At 35.7% G+C, this 24,236-nt stretch overlaps 3 protein-coding genes across 13 annotated transcripts; 2 read left to right on the forward strand and 1 right to left on the reverse strand.

Annotated features, from left to right (window-relative positions):
* Window positions 1-96: 96 nt before the first annotated feature.
* LOC111008648 (kinase superfamily with octicosapeptide/Phox/Bem1p domain-containing protein) lies at window positions 97-9,925 on the reverse strand. 2 transcript variants are annotated; one of them, XM_022281393.2, is made up of 9 exons: window positions 9,745-9,923; window positions 5,829-8,940; window positions 5,657-5,737; window positions 4,321-4,473; window positions 3,782-3,945; window positions 3,537-3,684; window positions 3,316-3,438; window positions 1,118-1,205; window positions 97-614 (listed from the first exon to the last, which is right to left on the reverse strand). In XM_022281393.2, exons 2-9 carry the CDS (start codon window positions 8,787-8,789, stop codon window positions 424-426), a joined length of 3,909 nt encoding a protein of 1,302 aa, XP_022137085.1. In that variant the 5' UTR covers window positions 8,790-8,940; window positions 9,745-9,923; the 3' UTR covers window positions 97-423. The 2 variants fall into 2 exon arrangements, with proteins under 2 accessions (XP_022137085.1, XP_087977966.1); XM_088121840.1 differs by lacking the exon at window positions 1,118-1,205 and having other exon boundaries at window positions 471-614; window positions 9,745-9,925.
* Window positions 9,926-11,381: 1,456 nt separating this feature from the next.
* Window positions 11,382-18,057, forward strand: FRS1 (FAR1-related sequence 1). Of its 10 annotated transcripts, none has more exons than XR_015789804.1 (9): window positions 11,382-11,559; window positions 12,154-14,472; window positions 14,563-14,619; window positions 14,711-14,773; window positions 14,854-14,922; window positions 15,038-15,106; window positions 15,242-15,255; window positions 15,371-15,442; window positions 15,523-15,592. XR_015789804.1 is itself a non-coding variant. In XM_088121846.1 (9 exons), exons 2-8 carry the CDS (start codon window positions 12,283-12,285, stop codon window positions 15,580-15,582), a joined length of 2,580 nt encoding a protein of 859 aa, XP_087977972.1. In that variant the 5' UTR covers window positions 11,383-11,559; window positions 12,154-12,282; the 3' UTR covers window positions 15,583-15,608; window positions 17,920-18,057. The 10 variants fall into 10 exon arrangements, 7 of the variants coding, with proteins under 7 accessions (XP_087977972.1, XP_087977971.1, XP_087977968.1 ...); XM_088121846.1 differs by lacking the exon at window positions 15,242-15,255 and adding an exon at window positions 17,920-18,057 and having other exon boundaries at window positions 11,383-11,559; window positions 15,523-15,608; XM_088121845.1 differs by lacking the exon at window positions 15,242-15,255 and adding an exon at window positions 16,871-17,010 and having other exon boundaries at window positions 11,383-11,559; window positions 15,523-15,608.
* LOC111009006 (AICARFT/IMPCHase bienzyme family protein) lies at window positions 17,998-24,028 on the forward strand. Its single transcript, XM_022281910.2, has 12 exons — window positions 17,998-18,133; window positions 18,287-18,410; window positions 18,801-18,876; window positions 19,113-19,209; window positions 19,885-19,987; window positions 20,118-20,251; window positions 20,769-20,946; window positions 21,240-21,394; window positions 22,259-22,468; window positions 22,887-23,234; window positions 23,318-23,444; window positions 23,642-24,028. The coding sequence occupies exons 1-12, from the start codon at window positions 18,023-18,025 to the stop codon at window positions 23,791-23,793; spliced, it is 1,815 nt and encodes a 604-aa protein (XP_022137602.1). The 5' UTR covers window positions 17,998-18,022; the 3' UTR covers window positions 23,794-24,028.
* Window positions 24,029-24,236: the final 208 nt, after the last annotated feature.

The following is a 24,236-nucleotide window of genomic DNA, read 5'->3' on the forward strand; positions in this document are numbered from 1 at the left end:
AGTAAGCATTTCATAAATGGTTCACAGCAGTTAACTTAACCTTCAAACTTGTGTAAACGATAGAATCTACCAGAAATTAACTTTAAGAAACATACATTAAAAATCGCAATATGAACTTCAATTGGCTGGTAACCCATTGTTCTCTTTTTGTATATGTTGATGTCAACTGTGGTCATAAATCATTGACTTTACATACAAATAAATTCCTCAGGTGTCGCACAAACCACAATCTTGCTATCGACGATGATATCTGAAACCAACCTACAAATCTGTTTATCCAGAGGCAGCCCCTTATTCATATATTACTATGTAATACACTCGCCTTATACTTTAGTAACCGAGTACATCTAGGTAAACAACTCTTATCCATGCTTAACTTGGGAAGCAAAACAAAGGTGGGTATGTATGAATCATCGAAGACAATTACTTAGGTGTCTGATTCTGCGGTGATCTTGTTTGGGTAGCCGTAGACATCACGCGCAAGCGCCTCGCTATATCTGTGAAAGACGGCCGGGCTACTGGGTCAGGAGACCAGCACTGTTCCATCAGCAATCTCCAGTCGGGGTCACAGAAGTTGGGGACTGGCGGTCTCAATGTGTTGTTCACTATGCCTCCTGAATGGAAAAGAACTCAAATTCATATGAATCCATTTGAGTCGTACGTAAATAGAACAATTGTATTTTCACACGAAAACAAAAACAAACAGAAAAAACAAAAAACAAAAAGAAAAAGAAAACCCTTCTAGAACTAAATGCAGTATGTAAACAGCGCAGGAAACACACAAATGCGAATGTCTACGTAATGATGTATCAAATTGGACACCAAGAGCAGCCAGAATTTGGGGGAGGGGGGTGTAAAAGGCTGATGAAGGCCTGCTTAAACAAGCTACTTGAGCTAAATGCATACACATGAAGACAGAGACGAAGCCATTCAGATAAAATTCAGTAACTATTTATTTGCAGAACTAAGCAATCCTGCAAGCTTGTGCAGTTGCATAAACCAACCAGGTACGGGGGTTGGTCCCTTACCTACCATCCCTTACTAACCAGAGAAGAGTTTATAAATTATATACAACCCAAGCAAACATAAAAATGTAGATTTTGTTTCTTTTTCACACCTATGATTGCTCCGTAGTGCATATTAGCATAAGGCTCTTCCCCAGTAAGGATCTCCCATAGGACTATACCAAAGGAAAACACATCGACCTGCCAATCAGAAGTAAAAAAATAAAAACTATATGGACGATAGTCATAGAATGTGCAGAAATGTTGAAAAAGGAAACCCATTAATTCAACCTACTTTTAGTCATAAAAACAAAAAATTCACTCGGGATACTTTCTGCTCTTCAAATTTACAGTTGGTTTTTTCAGTTAACAAATAGTATGGTAACCTTTTGTTATTTATTTAAGAATTTGAAAAAAGAGCTTATTTGATCGGCATTTATGCTTTGAAGGTATTGAAACAAAAAAGGCACTCAGGATTCTTGGTATTTCTGAATCAGCTTGGTTTGGTGCCTTTTTTAGTGCGATTCCTTACTCTTCTTCTTTGACCCTTCTTTCTTTTTTGCAAAATCAATTGTTACCTCCGCCAAAAGTGTAAGAACTTCCTTCTCTACTTTTTGCCTTTGATTCTATTCTATTTCGGTTTCATCTATTTATTCTCACTTTTTTTATTAAACATTATGCATGTCGTCTTCAGCTAGCGCATCCTTGAATTTTTTCATGTTTTCTTGTTTACCCCTAACTTATACACATTGGCTAAACGTTTTTCAACTAAATTTTCTGGGGTTTTTTTTTTATGATCAATTTTCACACCCCACGAGTGCGTTTTTCTCCTTTTCCTTTTTTCCCTTAGTCTTCTGCCTCATTTTGATCCTTTTGTTTCTCTCACTGCAATTTTATTTAAAAATTCAAAATTACAATATCAGTTCAAAATACGTTATGTAAGTTTAAATTCAAGTAAATAAGAAAATTTGATTTATGTTGTCAATCATATATATCGATATATTATCAATAGATTATTAAATTTAATATTAGTAACTTATATGATGTGCAGAAAATATAGGGCTCGTTTGGTAATATTTCCATTTCTTGTTTCTCGTTTCCAATTTTCTTAAGAAATCTAAATATTTTTCAACTAACTTTGTTTCTTGTTTCTCTTTTTTTTGGGAACATTCTCACAACTGTATAGAAATTTTGGAAACAACTAAAACTAGTTTCTCCTTTCTTGTTTCCATTTCCAATTTGTTCCAAAACATAAATAAAAAAATTGTTTTATCGTACTTGAATTCTTAGAAATTGGAACCATGCAATAGATTTTTCTTCATTAAAAATAAAGAAACAGGAATAAGAAACAGGAACGTTACCAAACGAGCCCATAATGTCTTTATTCATAATTAGTAACTTGTTGATTTGTTATTCGATGTCCAGACTATAACTAGAATTGTGATGCTGACGACAATAGATTTAAAATCTTAAAGCTATTGCTAGCATTATTGTTATCTTCGGGGTTATCAAGTGGGTTTGTACTGAGTATTGAGTTTTAGATGTAAAATTCAACAGTCTACTTTTGAAATTATTAATTATTGATAAACTGAATAATATTTTTAGAAGTATTCTCAAGAATTTTTAAAACATTTTAAAAGTTTTTTTAAAATTATTTAAATGCCTGGTATTACAAACTTTAATATATATATAATTTAAGTTATGTTATAATTTCAAATAATCATTCAGTGTTTTAATATGCAAGCAAGTTGTATACAATATATGAGATTCAATAATTATTGAGCATTTATATTGTCAGCATCAATATATTGAAGTTGTTGCACTAAGAAATTTTATTGTTAATTCGAAATTCAGATGTTATATGTTTTAGATGTTTTCTAGAATAAACTTTCGTCAGCCTTAACTCAAATTTTGAAGTTCTATTATTTGGTTACTTTAAGTTTTTCCTTATTTATGGAATTTTTATAATCATACCAATATTTTTTCTGCTAATTATTTAAAAGGGGTGAGCTGCACAGGTTGCTTATATGGTTAACAGTGTGGTTAGCCTAAAGGAAATGGAGGCCAAACAAAAAGCACAGGCAAAATAAAGGTACAGAATAATAAAATAAGTACCCTGAAGACCTATAGATAGATTCAGAAAAGAGGTTGACCTAAAATCTACCATATAAAAAAATGAACAAAAGTTAGAGAAGAATATTGGATTTGCCTATCTTTTCAGCCTCATTTTTATTTTTATCCATAATGCCATCAGTAATACATGCTATTCTCTTCTTAAGTTGTGATAGTAGAAATGAATCTTATATCTTACCTTTTCAGAAACCTTGCTGCTGCTACCATTAAGTAGTTCTGGAGCCATCCACGGAAGTGTCCCTCTCACACCACCAGTAACTAAGGTGTTCCTTTTTATCTTTGACAAGCCAAAATCTCCTACCTTTATAACACAACCAAGAGCAAAAAAAAACAATGCAGGTGAAAATAATCCACCACCAACATAAAAATTCTCTTCAAGTACAGTGGTGTCTCAAATACCTTGCAAATTGGCCGCAAAGGATCTTTCAAGTTGACCAGTAAGTTGTCGCACTTCAAATCAAAGTGCACAATATTCTTTGAATGCAGATATTCCATTCCAAATGCTGCATCCATTGCAATAATGAGTCTCTTCCGACGATCCAGGTACCTGGAACACTTGCATAACATGTAAAGAATGAGAATGAACAGAGTTCTCTTGAACAATTCAAGTGCATGCAAGATAACTTGAAACAAAAAAAAATTACCGTTCTTTGCTAAGTAAAACATTCCTCAAGGAGCCATTGACCATGAATTCAGTCACTGTGGCCAATGTCCCACCTGGTCCGTCCTGCACCACACCATAAAAGGCCACCACATTTGGATGGTGAAGCTTTGAAAGAATCTCAGCTTCACGCCAAAACTCTACAGTCTGAAAATTACAAATGCAATATATGAAACTAGAGAATCATGACGACGACGACGACAACAACAACAAAAAAACTTTTGATCCCTATTTGTTTAAAAATAAACCAACTTGGAAGTACTTTTTCACTTGAGGGAAAAAAGAACCGCCTACTACAACAACACATAATCGGCTGCTATAAAAACCAAGTTTATCAGAATGCTGGTGGGAGGATTGTTTGCTGGTTCTACGCTTGATAAATAAAATTTACAATTGCAACCTTTGATTTCCTATCCCACTTTTCTGGAAATATTATACCATCAGACCAGTGTTCAATTTACTACTAGAAAGAGCTTATAAGTAATAACCTCTGGGAGATCATTCAAATGGAATTTAACTCACCAATCTTTCTTGCTCTGAGGACCTACAGGTGAAACAACTCTTTTTTATCCGCTTAATTGCTACATCTGTACCTCGCCACTTCCCATGGTACACTGTACCAAATGTTCCAGAACCCAATTCTCGCTGCTCTTCAAGATCGTCATTCTTAATTATCTGCCAGGCCATCCAAAATACATAGTCAACAATACAATATAGGGAGAGACGAGAGTAAAACCTTAAATCCTATATGTCCTCCCAAGATCAATATAAGTACATTGACGGTTGACCACGACCCAAAACAACATCAAAACCAGTTTATTTCTAACAAAATAATTTAGAACTCTTAAAAGGTTGGTAGGTGAAGCATAAAACAATGACCAAAAAAAAATCTCTCACATATATTCCATACTTGCATCAGACTTCCAATAAAAATTCTTTTATTTTTCCCTCTCAAAATATATAAAAATAGATTTTTATAGAAAAAATAGATTATTAACTACACAATCTAATAATTTGCTCCTTATCAACAAATTACAAAATTCATTAAGATTTTTCCAACTGTTTCAAACGTGTTTCTCTTTAAGTTCCCACCAAATAAGGTGACACAGTGAAGTGCAAAAGACCAGCTAATAAATAACAGTAAGCAAACAGCCTTGAAGTGACAAGTGGAAAAAAAAGATTATCCAATAATGGAAGCAGTGGATAAGATTACTGCAGATGCTGAATTTCTTAACTTCTATATGTCCTTGTGCTAGAAGATCTTAACTAGGTAACTTCTCGTACAATAGTGGAAGCAGTGATAAGGTTACTGCAGAACCTCAGAAACCCATACATAACCTTTTTTTCTTTTTTGCCAGAAACAATAATTAGGGAACCTTTTTTGCTGTATTGCCTTATTAATATTAATTCTCCAAAGAGAAACCCAGGAAGCAAATATCTGAACCTTTTTGAGAAATTGCAAATCTTCGTTAATGTAAGTACCAGTGAAAGCAGCATAACATTGTGTTGGTTAATTATTTGTTAAAGAGCACCTTACGGCTATAAAGTCCTCTAAGCTGCAGCCCTTGTATATAAATAGGAGCTACTGGTTCTGTATTCTCTTTGGGTTGATGAATAATATTCCTTTGTTTCTAAATTCTCTGCTGCACTATATTGTGAGGGTGGATTTTTCAAATACAAGGGAGTAAAATCAATTCACAACTGTTCAAAGCCTCAACTTCAGAGCACTGAACAAGAATTAACATTTTATAACAAGCAATCTAATTAAATGAATAAATGTTGTTAAAGTGCAAAAGAAACGGAATTTTCAACAGTACCTAGTTCCATGCATTAAGGGACTCAACTGTGAGATTCATACCTGCAATGTACTAATATCAAAATCTTCAAGATAAAAATCAACAAGAGGTACACCAATATCTTGGATATCCAACTTTGCATCCTAAAACAAGAAGATAAATGGGAAAATGCAGTGAGAGGAAAGCAATAAGCGGGGTGCGTATTATAACTGAAAGAGTTCAATTGAAAAATACTGCATTGCCAGCTTGTGGGGCTTTCGTGCTATGTTCATCCAACTGGATGCTTTCGTTGTCCTTGAGCTTTGAAGAATTGTAATCTGTATATATATTTGTAGCGTTGGGTCCCGTGAGCAGACGTGATTCATGCTGAATGTTGTCATCAAAATTGATATGAGAGTCTCTGTGATAAATGGCACCTACATCTGAATGTAAAAGGGGATACCTGTTCATGGTACCCCCTTCTTCAATGTTTGCAAGTGAGGAAGAGAAGCCCAGGTGGTCTTGATCCATAAGGGAAACATCTTTTCCAACAAACTCATCCTGAGCCAAGTTTCTAAAATATGACCAACGCTTAGGCTCATGATTCTCGACATTCAAGCTCAAGCCAGCTCCATTACCATGCAATGGAGGGATGCCAGAAATGTTTTCAGAATTTCTGGCCTTTGAGAATATATCAGAAAGGAAATCACGAGGAAAGCGGTCATTAATATCAATAAGAATGTCCCCATGCTCTGAAGTGCCAATTCCAACTCCAGACTCCACTTGAGTATCATTCTTACCTGGGTTTTCTGTCAATGATGAAGTCTCTGCTTGCTCTTGAGTTTCAGTTCCATGGTTCTTCTTATGTGTACTTCCATCAGTCCAATCTGATTCTGGTGGTCGCATAGAAGATTCCTCCTTATGCTTGTCAGAAATTTCTTCACTTGCTGTAGGATGATCCAAACCTCCTGCTTCCTTCCTATAGGCCGAGGGACTTTTTATATTGGACATATCATTGACCTCAGGTGCATCATGCTCATCTGAAATATTCATATTCATTTTATTATTTGTATCTCCTGATGTTCTGTACTTTTCAATTGCCTCCAATCCATCTTCTACGGTTTGAGGATTTCCATGTGGTGCCTTTGAAGATGAAACAGATTTCTCAGCCTGTAGAGTTGCATTCCCATCCAGCAATGTTTCAGCTGATTCGATAATTGTCTGAGAATAATCAGAGTTTCCCTGAGTTCTCAGGAATTGAGAGCCAAAGGAATCATCAGACTTGGATAAACGGTTCAATTCAGCCTGCTCCCTTGGAATCCTTTCAGAGTGAAAAACACGCTGAGGTAAAATTGGTTCAAGGTAGCTAAACCCCGTTTCATGAGCCTCAGAGGCACCAAAACCTGAAGTTGGTAGTCCATCGGATGAAAATTTATCATCTTCAGTTTTCCTGTTCCCTTCATTACTTGCATCCAGAGGCAATGATTCTTGAGCAGTATCTTGATGCTTCTTGTTGCTTTTCGTAAGCAGTAAACTTGATCCTACATCTGTGTCCGAATTAATTACCTGTGCTCCTTTTGTGTTATAACTCAAAACAGAAGCATCATTTAAGTTTGATGGAATTAAGTATTCATGTTCAAAATTTTGACTTTCATTATTTTCGTCGATCTTATGGAGTGAGCCTTCCCTTGTCATTTGTGCATCCTTAAATGGCACATCCTTCTCCAATGATTGAATTTTATCAGGTTCATTCATCTTCGAAGTTGTGGTCTCTGTCACTTTCCCCTCTTTTAACAATGCATCTGAATCTTGCATAAAGCTACCAATTGGATGGTCTGTAGTTAAGCCACCATGTTGATTCACATGCCCTTTGCCGGGCAATGAAGGTAGATTTTCTACAGGTGTTGCATTGTTATTGAGAATGTAATCATTTTGTGACTGAATAGATGAAGGAACTGAAGTCTTTCCAACTTTTTCAGGTAAGCTCTGGATAGGGCGGAAATAAGAGAGTTGGGGAGGCCCAGGATCAACTTGCTGCAACTTTTGTCCTGACGATGGTTGTAAATTGGACTTAAGACCACTAGATGGATTTGTCCAAATGGTTTGAGAGGACTGAGATATTGAAGGTGCAGCAATGGTCAAAGATGATTTCATGTTATCAGACAATTCTGGAGCAACCTGACGACTCTCTAGTCCAACATTAAGGGCTAGTAACTCGTCTAAATTGTTCCCTGATGTATTAGCCAAGGGCGTTGAGATCCTTCTTGAACTGAGGTCCATACCATTTACAGCAATTACGTATTCAATTTCTGAACCACCCTCTGCACTTCCAGCACCAATTTGAGCATCCTCCAAATCAGAAATAGAAAACAAGAACATTCTCGGCTTTGTTGAGCCCCCATTTTCTGTTACATTACATTCCTCCATCATGTTCTGCAAGTCCTCATCACAAGATACAGAAACCAATGCATCAAGATCCTCACCAGGCAGTTGATATTTAATAGTATGAACTTGATCGTAAATTGTTGATGTTTTCTGCAGCAGGTTCGACCAAGAAATATCCTTGGTTATACGGAAAATACGTGTTTCACCCCCAACATATCTAAGTTTTCCATCGCTAGGGCGAGGCATAATTTTACCACCAAAACTGCACAGGAATTTCACCTTTCTTGATGAACTATCAGATGCTGCTGAAGACGTAAAACTGTGAACTCGATTAACATCATTTCTTGATGAGGCTCTTGGGTCAAACCTCATTGAATTGTATGAACTTTTGTCTTCATGTGAAGAGCCCCCTCTTTCAAAATGTTGGACTTGATCTTTTTCTACAGGGTTGAGCATGGAAATGCCAGATCCACTTTCTGAACTTACATGAGGAATTCCCAAAATGCCTTTTAAATCCACGTACCCTGTTGTAGCACCTGGGTCTGGACTATTTGTGGGAACAAAGTGATGCTTGGCATTCACCCTTTCTCGCATAAACTCAAGTGCAAACTCCTCGCCAGTTTGAATGGAGTAGTTGTGGACAGGACTAGCTCCAACTATCATATTATATTCAGGGGGTCGAATATTGGTACTGATGTTGCTCGATGGATCATGGAAAGATCTTTGATTTGTAGACCCAAGTCCCTGATTTCTTGCTTCCAAATTAGTAAATCGAACTTGTTCATAATTACTATGTTGATCTATAGTACCTCTTTTCACATTTCTTTCCATCTAGTTAAACTTTATGGGGACAGACTCAACCGAAGATGCCATGAATAGCACACACTTAAAGTAACAGTTATAGCTTCAGAACTCAGCCGATCATCTAGCAGATGATAATCTTGTCCAACAACGGAGAGCTTCACAGCGCTCAACTGAAAACCTGGGGGTTATATATTCAAAAGTTAGAAAAATGTATGGTGGGATCAAGCTCATAGCTCCGTAGTTAAGTAATGCATGGACATGATAGAGAATCAAAGTAAGTGTTCGGTAAGCTCCAACAAGGCAAATGAGGTGCTTTTCATGGTAGAATTGAACTCTTCAACTCCCAGTTTTAGAAGGGGAAAAGCTATATTTTAGCTACAGAACGAGGTTCCATTTTTCCTTTCATCGTGCTCTCTGCACCTTTGAGTGGAAATGTATATAAATATATATATCTCGTAAAAATGTAGTTATATAAGAGAGCTCTAGAAATCATATTCTTCTCGGTATTAAATTTTAGTCTGTAAATGAGCAGCAAGATACGTGAACAAGTAAAGCTCAAGATTTCATAACACCCGTTCGAATCTTTAGGAACAAAAAGAAAAACAAGAATAGTAATATATTGAAACTACTCGAAATAAGAAATTTTTAGACCGAGTGAGCCTTCCGCGATGTTAACCAATCGAGCAAAAACCTGAACGAAAACCCAATTGAGTAGGCTAATAAGGAAGTCCCAAAGCTCGCAAACGCTAGCTTAGTTCGTTAACATCAGCCGTCTCATCCAACACCCAGAATTCGCATAAAATAGACTTAATTCTTCAACTGTTAGCTATCAACCAGCATAATTGACCCAAAAAAATGTATCAAATAGCAACATCAAATATCGCATCGCTGGTCAGATTAAGGAACCCGACATCATAAATCAAATCACGAATCAGATTAAGAAAACTCATAATTAGTTTGCCTCGGGAAAGATCAAGCTAACCTTTTCAGTCGTGAGCACCGAGCGGGAAAAGGAAAATCTTTTGAAGGACTTACCGTACAGATCCAGAGGAACAATGGACTGTGAGATTTGAATTTTGCTGCAAATCAAGGTGGTCTGGTTTAAGTGGGTGTCGTCCCTCTCTTTTCACGAAGTGTGCGCCTTTGTACTTTATCCTCCCACCCTCAAAGCCTCGACTCTTCTTATTTTTGCCCTGTTTTCTAAATTTACAAAATAATAATTATATTTTGAAAAAACTACCCAAAAAAAAATCATCTTTAATGAATAATTACTTTCTAATTTTTTACGGGAGATTCGAATCAATTTCTAATTCAACTATCCTAAACTAATATATGACTAATTATTATTTAAAATTTATTACATGTATAATATACTTTAATAATAATAATTAATCGTAACAATTTCATAATTTAAGGTTATAATTACTAGCATGAAAAAATTTGGGTACCGAATATTTTTCCTTTTCTATTTTTTCAAAGCTTGGGTGCCAAATCTTTGCGTTCTGTGTTTTTTTTTCCTTTTCCAACTTTACATTTAATTAAACGTATGAAGCTAAAAAAAATGTTTTAATACACATTTCTATTTATTGCCACGTTAATTTAGATATTGAAACAACAGCACATCTCATGCCTTTGTTTTTTCATGTGAGAAAATGTCTTGTTTCGTCCTTCTCCTATTAAGCTATATATTGTTATTATAGTATTATTTCAATCAACTTTGATATTTAATTTTAGTTAATTGTATCGTTATTTTAAAATAATAAAATACATGTTTTTATCGTGAAGTTTCAAAATATGTATTTATAGTCTCTAAGATTTATGAAATAATTTTAAATAATCATTTAGTTAAATTAAGGGTTAGTTCACTGATGATATGACATTGCTAACCAAGCAAATTTTAGATGGAGGGTCACTCTTTTATAAATTTTAAATTATTTAACTAATATGGCTTTTATTTGATTAGGTGTCAATTTTTTTTCTCTCTTTTCGCTTTCTCTTTCTATTATCCTTTCCTTCTTCCCTCTGTCTATTTTTTATTTATTTTTCCAATGATTCGTGATTTTGATTGGAAAAAGAAAACCAATTGGAGAGATAGAGGGAGATGTTTTTGGTCTTTTTAAATGGTTCACAATCTTGATTGAAAAAAATTGGGAAAATTTCCAGTCATACGAGAGTAGTAGGAAACTTTTATATACCTCTTCGACCGGATTTATGTATGTCTCCACTTATTTATATATTTTATTTTCATAATAGATTACACATGAAGAAGTATGAAAATGTTTCATGTTACTGTAGGACTAGAGATTTTATTAGGGACGAGAAGAAGATTAATAATTAAAAAAGAGAAAGAATAATGGGGAGAAGGAAAAGGAGCGATTTTAAGAAAGGCAAAGGATATAATGTGAATTTGACATCTAAAAAATAAAAAAAAAAAACTTATGTTTTAAAAAGTGGACAGAAATTGGGTCTGCTGGAAAGTGGAAATTGCAATCCATGGAATTTTCCCACAAATCCTATTAGTCAACAAAAATTTAGTACAATTTTGAGTTTAGAACTAAAAATAAATAAATAAATAAAAGAAAAGGAGTAGGCCCAACCCAACCCAAGGAATACATTTTGGTCCAGTGCCGCGAGTAAGGAAAAATCTGAAATGCGAGTATTCCATCTGCCTTCCGTGCCCTAACCTCCAAAACTGCGAATTGGGAATTTCTGTACTCGCTCCCGAACCATAGTATCTTCCTCTAAGCTTTCGCCAACTGAATTTGCCAGCTGATACAAGTGACCAATAAAACCATCTGTGAGTTTCTGTAAGAACTGAGTTTTTCTTCCTTCCCATCATTTTCAGTAACTGCGTTAATAACCAAAGAGTGAGTGTCTTACCTTAGCTGATAGTTCTTGATACTTCATTTCCTCTGTCTTTCATCTTCTTTTCCCAGATCAATTATGCTTTTGAAAAAAAAATAAAATCAAAATAGTTAGAAACCGATGTTGCATGTACTTTACTTTGATCAAAATGTTATATGATTGAAATGAAAATGTTATTTGAAGCAGGGTAGTAACAGCATGTCTGCACACTGCATCCAGATATCATTTATTGAATTTGTGTTGTTATATATCGTTCTTTAAAGCTACTGTTAATTGTTGAAGTGGGTATTATACATGTTGTATGTTTTGACATGCCTTCATGTCTCTCTCTTTCACATTTTCAGCTCTGCGCAATTGAATGGTCTTCTTTGTGGCAGTTAGTCGTTAAATTTTGAACTATTTCTGTTGTGCCTTATTACCGAACTGAACCACTGCCTATTGCTGAATGAAAAGTCTTTTACTTTTTTGAAATTGGAAATTCCTTCTCCTCATTTACTTTTAACAAATACAAACATATATCGTTCAGGTACATTTTCAAAATACTCAAGACTCAGAAAAGGAAAATGCAGATTTATGTCAGTTTATGTTATAGCCATCAGGATAGATCTTGATCAGTTTTTGAGAGACTACCAAAGAAACAATAGCCAACCTAAATATGGATAACAATCCTGTGCATTGTGGCAAGGAAGTTTGTATTAGAGATGGCACAGATGGTTATTCCAACATGGTTGCAAAAGATAACACAGGAACAATTGTTAATATAGAGATGTCGGAAAATAGAAACACGGTTTACTCTCAGAATGTAATCAACTTGAAGTCTTTCAAAGTCGCTGAGCCTCATGAAGGAATGGAATTTGAGTCAAAGGAGGGTGCTTTTACATTCTACAAGGAATATGCCAAATCGGTTGGTTTTGCTGTCATCATAAAGGCCAGTCGTAGGTCCAGAATATCTGGAAAATTTATTGATGCAAAATTTGCTTGTACCAAATATGGAAACAAGAGAGAATCCGGTGTAGTTGAAGTTTCAGATCATGTGACAAATCCAGATAATGCAATAGTTATTCCCACGAAGAAAAAACGGGGTAGAATTAACCGGTCGTGGGAAAAAACTGATTGCAAGGCATGTATGCATGTCAAATTATTGCAAAGTGGAAGATGGGCTATCCATAGTTTCATAAAGGAGCACAATCATGAAATTTTCCCAAATGAATTTTATTATTTTCGTGGCCACAGGAATTTAGAGGTTGGTAGCAGCAATACAGATGTCTTCCATGGCAATAGAGCAAGAAGAAAAAATATATGCAATACAATGTCCAGGCAGTCTGGAAGTTGTGCAAAAGCCAAGAAGCAGAAGGTTGCTGTCGCTGATCAACGTAAGGTGCGGCATCTAGCTATAGAGGAAGGAGATGTTCAGGTTATGATGGACCATTTTGTATGTATGCAAGATGAAAATCCCAACTTTTTTTACTCTATTGACCTGAATGAAGAGCAGCGTTTAAGAAATGTGTTCTGGGTTGATGCAAAAGGCAGACTTGATTATTTCAATTTTGGGGATGTGGTTTTTTTTGACACCACATACATTAAGAACGAGTATAGATTGCCATTTGTGCCCATTATTGGCGTTAATCATCATTTTCAGTTTGTTTTGCTTGGATGCTCATTGGTTGCTGATGACACCAAGTCAACATATGCTTGGCTGATGCGGGCGTGGCTTAGAGCAATGCATAAATGTCCTCCTAATGTGATACTCACTGAGCAAGACGAAGCCCTTAAAGAAGCCATTGCGGAGGCATTGCCTGACTCTTGCCATTGTTATTGTCTGTGGGACATATATGGCAAGATTCCAGAGAAGTTAAGTCAGGTAATAAGACAACATGAAAACTTTATGCTGAAATTCGACGAGTGTGTTTTCAAGTCTTGGACAACCGAACAGTTTGAAAAACAGTGGCTAAGAATTATTGATGAATTTGATCTAAGTCATGACTCATGGTTTAAGTTATTATATGCAGATCGCGAACGATGGGTGCCTGCATTCATGAAAAACATTTTTTTGGCAGGGATGTCTACAAGCCAAAGGCCAGATGGTATCAATTCTTTCCTTGATAAATGCATACAGAGAAAAACATCACTCAAGGAGTTCTTAGACCAGTATAGAACTTTTATACGAGATAAATTTGAAGGGGAAGCAAAAGCAGATTTTGAAACTTTGCATAAGCAACCAGGATTAAAATCTCCATCTCCTTTCGGGAAACAAATGGCTGCATTATACACGCATGGAGTATTTAAAAAATTCCAAGTGGAGGTTTTAGGAGTAGTTGCTTGTCATCCAAAAAAGGAAAGCGAAGATGGAGAAATTAAAGTTTTCAGGGTTCAAGATTTTGAAGAGAGTCAAGATTTCCTCGTGGAGTGGAATGAAGCAACTTCAGACATCTCTTGTTTATGCCGATTGTTTGAATTCAATGGTTACCTTTGTCGTCATGTACTGATTGTTCTGCAAATGTCTGGAATACATAGTATCCCTTCTCAATATGTATTGACACGTTGGACAAGGGATGCAAAAAGCAGACAACAAACCACGAAAGGGTCTAATGTTGAGTCAAAAGTTCAGCGGTATAACGATCTTTGTCAGCAGGCATTTAGATTAAGCAATGAAGGGTCATTGTCCCGTGAGAGCTATAATGTTGCATTTGATGCCTTGGAAGAAGCTTTGAGGAAGTGTGAGAGTTTGAATGGCTTAATCCAACCATTCCCTGTAGTGCAAAGTAGTCATGAATCAGAAGAAGTAAACCAGGGTAAGAACACCAACAAGACCAATAAAATGAATGCAGCGACCATAAACAGAAAGGTAATTCAGTTTTCAGGCATTTTCAATGTTTACTACCTGACATTATTTTCTAAAATTATTCATTTCAGTATTCCTTTTCCACTTGTATAGGATCATTTCGAGCCACAGATTACAACTATTGGTATTCATGATGGCTGGCAACAATTGGTTAGCTTTTTTATGCTTGCATTATAATCTGCTTGTATATAAGTGCTGATTGATTACATTGGATCAATAAAATGTAACTTCCTGCTTGTAGGGACACTCGAATTCACGGCCACCATCCCTTCACTGTTCTGATGAACAGGAGGGCTTACAAGGGGTAGTGTAGTTCATTTTCATACCCCTTTCAATTCTGATCATATTTATTGTTGTTTAAAATCGTAGCATTTATATTCCTAGGAGCAACGGAGGACAAGAGCTCCATCTCTTGAGAGCTATTTTGGATCTCAACAGCTTGTGCATGCAATGGTAAGACAGGATTCTTGTTACTATGACCATCATTTGATTGATGGTTGAACCTATGTATTTCATACAAGTACTTCAGTCTATAAGTATCTAAGGATCGTTGTTTCTGTTCTGTTAGGGAAAAGTTAGCTCGATTGCATCAAGTCGCGATGGTTGTTTCGAGAATCAACATATCACACGGGGACTGGTGATTGATTCTTATGCCGTTCTGTCTTCTTAATTTATAATCTGCACCATCTAAACCTGTATTTTTCTTTTACATATGTTTAACAACTTAACTCAATTGCATCCATCAACGATGCTCGACATTTTGGAACGCAAGGAATGCAGGGAGTGGTAAAAGTCATTAAATCACGGATTTTTGAAGTTCCATCTGTTCTATTGACAATAATGATCATGTTTTATCAGCACATTGGCATTTTTAGTTGAGAAAAAAATTGTCTACTTGCAGGGGAAACTGAACTTCAGGCCAGACGTCGTTGTTCCTGGTCGCCTCAACATTCAAGTTGGTCCACATGATATGGTATGAAAATTGTAATTCATTTCTCTGTCTGTCTTATATGTCCTCCATTGTTATGTTTTACGGGTTCACTTATCTTGCAGGACCCGTCTAGTGCGGGATCCATAGAGGTTCATGGCGCTTCATCCAAACAAGGCAAGTGAAGATCTTTTTCCGTAGCCTCTCCGAGGTAGAAACTAGTTTTAGTGTAGATAATGGCAACGTGTTATATTAATATTAACAATCAACGATCAGTTTATTACATAAAAGGGAAAAAATGTAGTTATATATATATTTTTTAAACGGTATAGGGGTACCCGCACCCACTTCAAGGTCCGGTCCTGGGAGACATCAAAAGTTTTTAGTATTAAGTTTTGTTAGAAGGTTCAAACTTGAGACCTTTAAGTCAGCATGACCAAAAAACTTCAAGCCCTTACCAATCAAGTTGTCCTTTGAAGTTATATATTGGTCGGTTATCTAAAAATCTCCCATGTGAGTAATCACATTCGTCCAAAATGTGTTAATCGTTTATACTTCAACCATTGAAAACATGGTATCGAGTTGAATGTAATATAAATGTAAAGCAAGTAGAATTCATATTTTGCATACCACCATTAAAATGTTGCCGGGTATGAAAAAGAAGAGCAAAAGAAGATATATTCTCAATAAAATGAAGACTTGTCAAATTTTTAGTAGTGGTTTAGGTGCACCTGAATATGTATTTTTCAATATATATTAAAAAACTATAAAGTAATAGTATTTTTTTCCCTTAATGGTAAACAAAGGTTAGATTATAACTTTTTAAAATTTTTGTACATTTTCTAGGAAATTCTGTTGAGTACAGATGAGGATTTGATCCCTACCAAACTAATAATTAAGTCTACATGAGTGTCCATAAATTGTATTCTTCTCTTCACCTGTTCCATGCCATTCAACAGACAAAAACAAATCAAAATTTAAATAAGCAGATGGAAATTTCAACTTCTTGAATCCTTAATAGGCAATTATATGATGACATGAAATATTTGTTATCATCTTTGAAAACAATGGTTGAATCTCTTGACCAGCCTAAAAAAAAGTGATGTAACAACATAACTTTTAAAATCCAAGAGAGCCATCTCATTTTTCGTCCTTAAATTCATTTTGCTCTTTAATGACCCCACCGTTTCCCATCCCTAATTATCATCGGCGGCGGAAGACGACAAATCTTTTTTTTTCAGAGCTCGCCCCTTTAACCTGCTTTAAAGGATAAATTCATAATTTCTATCTCGTTTTTTCGTTTTATATTTTTGAAATTTAGCCTTATTTCTATATAATTTTACTAAAGTTTTTCGCCGTTAAAAATATATTTGAATTATTAGTTAAAATTTAAAAATTGACACATCTTTTAAATTATTTTCTTTTTACAATTGGTTTAAATTTTATAAATGTTTACAAAAAATTATACTACAGACTGGCCCGCGAAAACCCTAACCCCGCGGTTCGCCTCATTCAAAGTGGAGTAACGGTGGCCTATCTCTTCTCCAACGAGTTACAGAGGCGGCTAACTCACTCTCAGGGCTCATCTGAACTCTATTTTACACTACTATATATCAATATTAGGTGATTTCTGAAGCTTTGTTCCTCATCTTGATTTCTGGGTTATTGTTTTCTTCGTGGAGACTACTTTTTTGGGCCAAAAATATGAAATTTTTCGTCGGTAGTTCTCTTCTCTATATGTGTGATCGGTTTATTTATTTATACATTTTTAGTTCAGACAAGGGGTGAGAATTAAAAAAAAGACTGGTTTTTTTACTGATGATTTGTTTAAGTTGCATATTAAAGTGATGCAACTTGCAAGTCCTAAACTGAGAAATAACAAGAAGTACTCATCTAATTCCTCAGTGATGCAGTAACTATCCAACTCAACTTGTTTTCACTAATTCTCATGCTCATTTTTTAATTTGTTCATTTGTTCTGTTTTAAGTCAAAACATTTGTTCACTTCTTGGCTCCTCAAAAAATTCTGCAATTCAGGAAACCGTGGAATACGGTCTGTGGCGGTTTTTATTTTTGTTTATTAGTTGATCTTACTCGACCTCAATTCATGTGCCCATATCAGTTTAACTTTAAATATTCTGGATTTTGATATGTTGACTCAAGTTATTTTTCTTAACTGCCATGTTAGCATCATCTGAGGACAGGAAACTGTTAATGTTATCTTTGCTGTGGTTTCTTATGTCTAGTTTGGTGTGAACTTCTGGTTCTTGGATAAGTTCGCTAAGAAGCTTGTACTGTTGAAAGATATTGATCTTTAAATGATTCATTGGAAAAGGTTTAACTTGTAGATGAATTTGATAATATGAGATATTGGAAATGTATTGAAGGCAGAAAATGAGTTCCATTATATAGGTCTTATTTTTTAGGTTGATATATATATGGGAATTACGGTTTCTATGTTAGGTACAAATGTCACTTCAATGCCATTGCTAACCAAAGTGATTTTTCTTGATAATGTCGTAGTTAGTACAAAGTAGACAAAGGAAGCACTATCGTCTTGACAGGCTGACGGCAGAAAACAGTTGGTATCAAGAAACCAAGCAACAAAAGCGAAGGAGTGATAGTTATGTTTCGGTTTGTTGCAGCTCATTCTCCTGCCACGCCTATCACTGCTATTTCACTTGGAGAACCCCGTGCCCGGTCCTTTCTTAAGGAAGCCTCTCCTTCGCCGCTTCTTGTAATGTGCAATCACCAATCTTTATATGTTATTTTTTTCAAGTTTAGGTGGCAACAATCCCATATTCTATGTTTCTCTTCATCCTTTCTTCCAGTTTTTTTTTTCTTTTCATTATTTTTTAATTTAAAAAATTTTAACATTGTCCCGAAGCAGTCTTTATTCACCCGTATATCTGTACACACTCATTCTGTGCTGCGACGGTCGTGTTCTACTCTTAAAGCCATGGCTGATGCTGAAACCATCACTGTTACAAAGACTGCTTCATCATCTGCTTCTGGTAGTCCTCTTGTCCTTTGATAAAGGTCTATTTTTTTTCTTTTAATGAAAAGCTTTGAATTTTGTCTGTATGTCAGTAGTGTGATCTAGTGCTCGAAAGATATGAAAGGAAGATTTGTTTGTTCCCCCTAGGGAGTTGAGTTGTTAATTTCTTGCAAACAATTCAAAGCAACTAACATTTATGAACGTTGAAGATTTCAAAATTTTTCCATGTAGAGCTTCGGCTTGAGCTTTGCTTGTTTATGGTGTAAATTGACTCAATTGGAAACATTTTTTTGAATTGGATATGATTTCATAGAAAGTTTGATTTTTTTAAAGCGGACCTTTTTTTAGGCGAGTTTCTTGTGTTGTATCGACTTTGACAGTTGTCTGCTACTATGCTCAATTTCAGGAAAGAAGCTAGCTCTGATATCATTGTCAGATAAGAAAGATCTTGCATTTCTAGGAAATGGGCTTCAAGAATTGGGGTGACCTCTTCAAGACTTATTATGGAATTTTGTTGAAGCTCTTTGCTTGATCTTCTTGAAATCACTAAGATGCCATCCACGATCTTTTAGTTATTTATTTATTTTAAAATTTTAATTTATGGCGCATGTGTTGTCATGCCTTAAACAAGCATTTCCCTGTAGAGTGTGCCATGCTCTTTGAAAACTTTAAAAACATTGAAAACATTGATCACACCCTGTATCTTATGAACTTGCAGCTATACAATTGTTTCGACTGGGGGAACAGCATCTACTTTGGAAACTTCTGGGGTACGTGTGACTAAAGTGGAGGAGCTAACAAGTTTTCCTGAAATGGTATGCTGCATTTTATATTGTTTATTCAGATTCTAAATGGAACAAGCTTCCAAAAATTTTATTTTGTTTCTTGGAGAGGTTGATGGCAGGATGCAATGTTGTGGTCAGTTCACCATTTTGCTTAGATTCTAGAAACTTATTTTAAAGTTATGCATAGCGCAAAAAAATTGACTGTTAGCACCTCTACTGAGATTCTTGAAGCCTTATTCTATGAAGTTAGAAGCAGATGCACTCCATCTCTACATAATTAAATGCTCCTATTCTGGTTTATGTTATTCTTTTTACAATACGTTGTTGAATATTTTCATTTTGTTTACCTTTCTATTTTTATTCTTGTATGAAGTTTACATAAAATTAGGTGGACACTTTGCTGGTCATTTTTTTAATATGTTAATTATGATTTTTAAGGGATCTGATATTTTCAACTATTGAAGACGTTGTAGGTTGCGGAATAGTTAAATATTATTTTGTTTCTCTTCAAAATGTTCTGATGACATTACCATTTCCATCCCATCCTCCTGAGGGGTTTCTATTATTATTATTATTATTATTTTTTTTTTTTGAGTGGGTTTCGTGGTGGGGGATATGAGAAATTAGAATAGATATGCTTATATCTCAATTGTTTATAGAATGATATATTTGATTTACTGGAACAATTTTGTGTTGTGGTGGCAGCTTGATGGCCGTGTAAAGACCTTGCATCCTTCTATACATGGGGGTATTCTTGCTAGAAGAGACCAAAAGCATCATATGGACGCCCTAAATAAACATGGAATTGGTTAGTTTTATACTTGTGTTTTATAGCATTTTGTGGTTAATCTCTGGAATTCACACCTGGCTCCTAAATTTCACCTGAAATGCATGGTCTTTTGTTGCTGCATAACTTGCATCCTGTTTTCTGACTGCAGGCACATTTGATGTTGTTGTGGTAAACCTGTATCCCTTCTATGAAAAGGTCACCTCATCTCAGGAGGTTGACTTTGAAGATGGAATTGAGAACATTGACATTGGTGGCCCCGCTATGATCAGAGCTGCGGCGAAGGTAGATAAGTGCATAATTATGGGTAAATTATGGTCAAAGTTGATCTCTGGGCTCATATTAGCTTCTCCTTATTTGATATGAATATCTGATTAGAAATGAAATACAGGATATTGGTTTGTCGATTATTACAAAGTTGCTCATACAAATACAGTCACAACCTGAAATTGATGAATTTTCTAAAAACCTCCTGAGTTAGCCTAGTAGAAAGTGAAAAAGTAAAAGGACCTTGGAGGAATGTGTTCGAACCATCATCCGTACCTAAGACATTAAGTTCCTTTTAGTTTTTCTATAATAAAATATTGTAAGGTCAAATAATTATACCGTCGATACTCACAAATTTATAAAGGAAAAGAAAACAACAAACTGGCTCAAAGGAATCATTTCTCTAATGTTATCATGCTCTTGAAAGCATGAAAGATTTATTTAGTTTAGATTAGTTTAATCTCGTGGTGTAAAATTTAGCACTATTTTTAATTTACAGTCTTGTACTAATGTGCGCACGAATGTGCATATACAGAATCATAAGGACGTTTTGGTGGTTGTTGATACACAAGACTATCCTGCACTGCTTCAATTTTTGAAAGGAAGTGAGGACGACCAGCAATTTCGCAGAAAGCTTGCTTGGAAGGCGTTTCAACATGTAGCTTCTTATGATTCTGCAGTCTCGGAATGGCTGTGGAAGCAAACTGTTGGAGGTAATTCTCTGTTTCATCTGTGCCAAATTCAAAAGAGAATGCCATAAGCCCGTAGAAAGGCACAATTTGCTACATGGTTACTCATTTTGTGCTAGCATTGGTTTATTCCTCTTTACCCTAATCACTTATTTTTTCATTTGGTCCAAAATAAAGTATCCACTTGTCAATGAACTATGAAGAGAAAAACATTTGCTTATTTTTTGTTTTTCAATTACTCTCGTTCAGAGATACAATATTATTGTGTTAATTTGGTGAAATATGTAGACTAAACAGTTCTCTGTATTTGTTGGAAGATAAATTCCCTCCCAGCTTTACTGTGCCTCTTTCCCTCAAAAGTTCTCTTCGCTACGGGGAAAATCCTCATCAGAAGGCTGCATTTTATGTTGATAAGAGTCTTTCTGAGGTCAATGCTGGTGGTATTGCAACAGCAATCCAACACCATGGAAAGGTTAGTAAGTATGCCTCTCCATCAATTCATTTGTGAGTTGATGCTACATTAAATACACACTTGTCAATTTGAGCCTTTCTGCAGGTATTTATGAATATTAACATGGATACATAGTGGAAAGGATTAATTTTATCTATTATGTTTGTGTCTAAAATTTTTTCTGAATGATAACAGCAAGTCCTGCCCTGATGATAATGTGGAGATGTTTGGAATTTATTACATTTTGATGTGAGGTCCCAATAGTAAATACTTGTGTAAGGAAGGGTAAAGAGGTGTTACACAAGTATTTACTATTGGGGGCTCACAGTTTACCGCTATTACACTGGTTTATTGGAAGTCAATTCGTTGCAGTGTGGTTGATTTATTGTTTTAGACTGATGGCTTTCCCAAGTCAATTCTAAGAAAGGAAGGACCGAGTAATTTAATAATTTTTCTAATGGTTTTGCCCCTAAAGAGTAATATAATCCTGTTTCCACAATGAGGAGTAGATATTAATATGCGAGTAATTGGTAATATTCTACTTGTTTATGGTACTTAAGACTACTCTTAGGTTAGTTTCCTAAATTCGTAGCACAAGTAAAAGGTTAAATTTTAATTTTGAAGCTTTCTCTGTTCTCTGCTTTCCATGATTATGAAAATGCATCATTAACATTCAAATCTTTAGGCTTCTCCCAAGTATGCATAAAGATTTGCGGTAGTACATTAGGCTTCATTCTTGCTCAACAGTTCCATTGGAATGTGAAGTAATATTGTCGTTTGGCAATGAATTACCTGAATCTGCCTTATTACACTTCATTTTTTTTTTTTTACTCTATATGCCATTTAAGTTCCAGTTGCTTAGCAGCAGACTTTTGTCTTGTGCAGGAGATGTCATATAATAACTACTTAGATGCTGATGCAGCTTGGAACTGTGTATCAGAGTTTAGGAACCCTACGTGTGTAGTTGTGAAGCACACAAATCCATGTGGTGTAGCTTCACGCGACGATATTCTGGAAGCATATAGGCTAGCTGTGAAAGCTGATCCCGTGAGTGCATTTGGTGGCATTGTAGCCTTCAACATCGAAGTTGACGAGGTCAGGGTGTTTTCTTTTCTTAAAATATTATAGGTTTGAGGTCCAGTTTTCTGCATCGATTTAAATAATTCTCCTCTATCAATAACCTTGGAGTTCGATTAGACAATTGAGATGGGACTCGTTGTTGGTCATGAATTTAATTTATTTAATAATCCATGATAATACTATTTTAACTATTGGAGTAGCTGACAACAAGTAACTGCAAGCGAGACCAAAACTCCAGCTACCAACACATCAAACGTCAAGCAATGTCATGGAATATCTATAATTATCAAGATACTGTTGTCATGTAGCATCAAAATCATCATTTTGTTCACCGAGATACGTTTATGCTTATATCATGTTGTGAAGTTTGTTGCTTACTACATGAATGAAAGAAGTCAAGTAGATTCAATGCTTTTACTCTTATTCTGTTTAGGTTCTCGCCAGGGAAATTAGGGAGTTTAGAAGCCCTACAGATGGTGAAACTCGGATGTTTTATGAGATTGTTGTTGCACCCAAGTACTCAGAGAAAGGGCTTGAAATCTTGCGTGGGAAATCGAAGACTCTACGAATTCTTGAGGCAAGCAAAAATGAGAAAGGAAAACTATCACTCAGGCAAGTTGGTGGTGGTTGGTTAGCACAGGATTCAGACGATTTGGTTCCACAGGATATACAATTCAACATAGTTTCTGAAAAGGCTCCTCAAGAAAGCGAGCTTCAAGATGCAGAGTTTGCATGGTTGTGCGTCAAGCATGTTAAGAGCAACGCCATTGTGATAGCCAAGGTCAGTATAATATCCTAACTCTGAATTCTCTTGACATGTTTGGATTCTGTAAGGAAATTTCTGATACTGTCCTTTTTGGACAGAATAACTGTATGTTGGGTATGGGAAGCGGGCAACCAAATCGTCTCGAGAGTTTGAGGATAGCCTTGAGGAAAGCAGGGGACGAGGTGAAAGGAGCAGCTTTGGCTAGTGATGCATTCTTCCCATTTGGTAATCTCTGGGAACACAATGGTTTGAAGTTGCTAATGTGCACATGAAAAAGATTAAAATTTATATTTAGAAGACTTAAAAATTGCACTCGCGGTTTCCTTCATATGTGGCATGACAGTAACGATCTCTTTGTAGCTAATTTGTTTATAATGACAATGCACATCTCAATTCTTCTTATTTACGTGCAATTTTGGCAGCTTGGAATGATGCAGTGGAAGAAGCATGCCAGAGTGGAGTAGGTATTATTGCTGAGCCTGGGGGCAGCATTCGAGATCCCGACGCTATTGCCTGCTGCAACAAGTACGGCGTGTCCCTTGTATTCACCAATGTAAGGCATTTCAGGCATTGATGATGCTCGTTTGGGCCTCTGGTTCTCCTCGCCCTTCGGGCCCCGCTCCGCCCTGCCCGTGAAATCTTTTAAGCTTTAGTTTGGACACCACAAGATGTGAACATCTTTCTTGTTGCAGAGGTTGGCGTGGTTGTAAAACAAGCAATTCATGTCGTGAAATTTCATGTGCTTGAAATGGGTTTACATGAATCCTATAACTTACAATAAATAATAAAACGCCTCTGGATAATGGATATCTTGAAGTATGTTCTTTTTAAATCCCCAACTTCTGTATGATTATTCTCTTACCGACGGCTACAAGTGTCCAAGATTCACCAGCCAAGCCATAGTGTTTTTTACGAGCGAAATAAACAAAAAGTTTGGGCTCGCAACAATTACACTTTGCATGAAAATTATGCCATTCTCGTGAGTTTTTCATTTAAAAGTAATTTTAGTTCTTTTAT

Source organism: Momordica charantia, assembly GCF_013281855.1.
Source record: "Momordica charantia cultivar OHB3-1 chromosome 3 unlocalized genomic scaffold, Mcharantia_2.0 BLBB01000003.1, whole genome shotgun sequence".
NCBI classification, from domain to species: Eukaryota; Viridiplantae; Streptophyta; class Magnoliopsida; order Cucurbitales; family Cucurbitaceae; genus Momordica; species Momordica charantia.

Coding starts and splice junctions, on each gene's coding strand:
- FRS1 (XM_088121842.1), top strand. CDS start 12,283: ATGGATAACAATCCTGTGCATTGTGGCAAGGAAGTTTGTATTAGAGAT. Junction 14,473..14,562: donor CAGCGACCATAAACAGAAAG/GTAATTCAGTTT, acceptor CCACTTGTATAG/GATCATTTCGAGCCACAGAT. Junction 15,443..15,522: donor AAGTTGGTCCACATGATATG/GTATGAAAATTG, acceptor CTTATCTTGCAG/GACCCGTCTAGTGCGGGATC.
- LOC111008648 (XM_022281393.2), bottom strand. CDS start 8,789: ATGGAAAGAAATGTGAAAAGAGGTACTATAGATCAACATAGTAATTAT. Junction 4,474..5,656: donor TTGATATTAGTACATTGCAG/GTATGAATCTCA, acceptor ATGGCCTGGCAG/ATAATTAAGAATGACGATCT. Junction 615..1,117: donor GCACTACGGAGCAATCATAG/GTGTGAAAAAGA, acceptor TTTTCCATTCAG/GAGGCATAGTGAACAACACA.
- LOC111009006 (XM_022281910.2), top strand. CDS start 18,023: ATGTTTCGGTTTGTTGCAGCTCATTCTCCTGCCACGCCTATCACTGCT. Junction 20,947..21,239: donor GTGGAAGCAAACTGTTGGAG/GTAATTCTCTGT, acceptor ATTTGTTGGAAG/ATAAATTCCCTCCCAGCTTT. Junction 21,395..22,258: donor CAATCCAACACCATGGAAAG/GTTAGTAAGTAT, acceptor TGTCTTGTGCAG/GAGATGTCATATAATAACTA.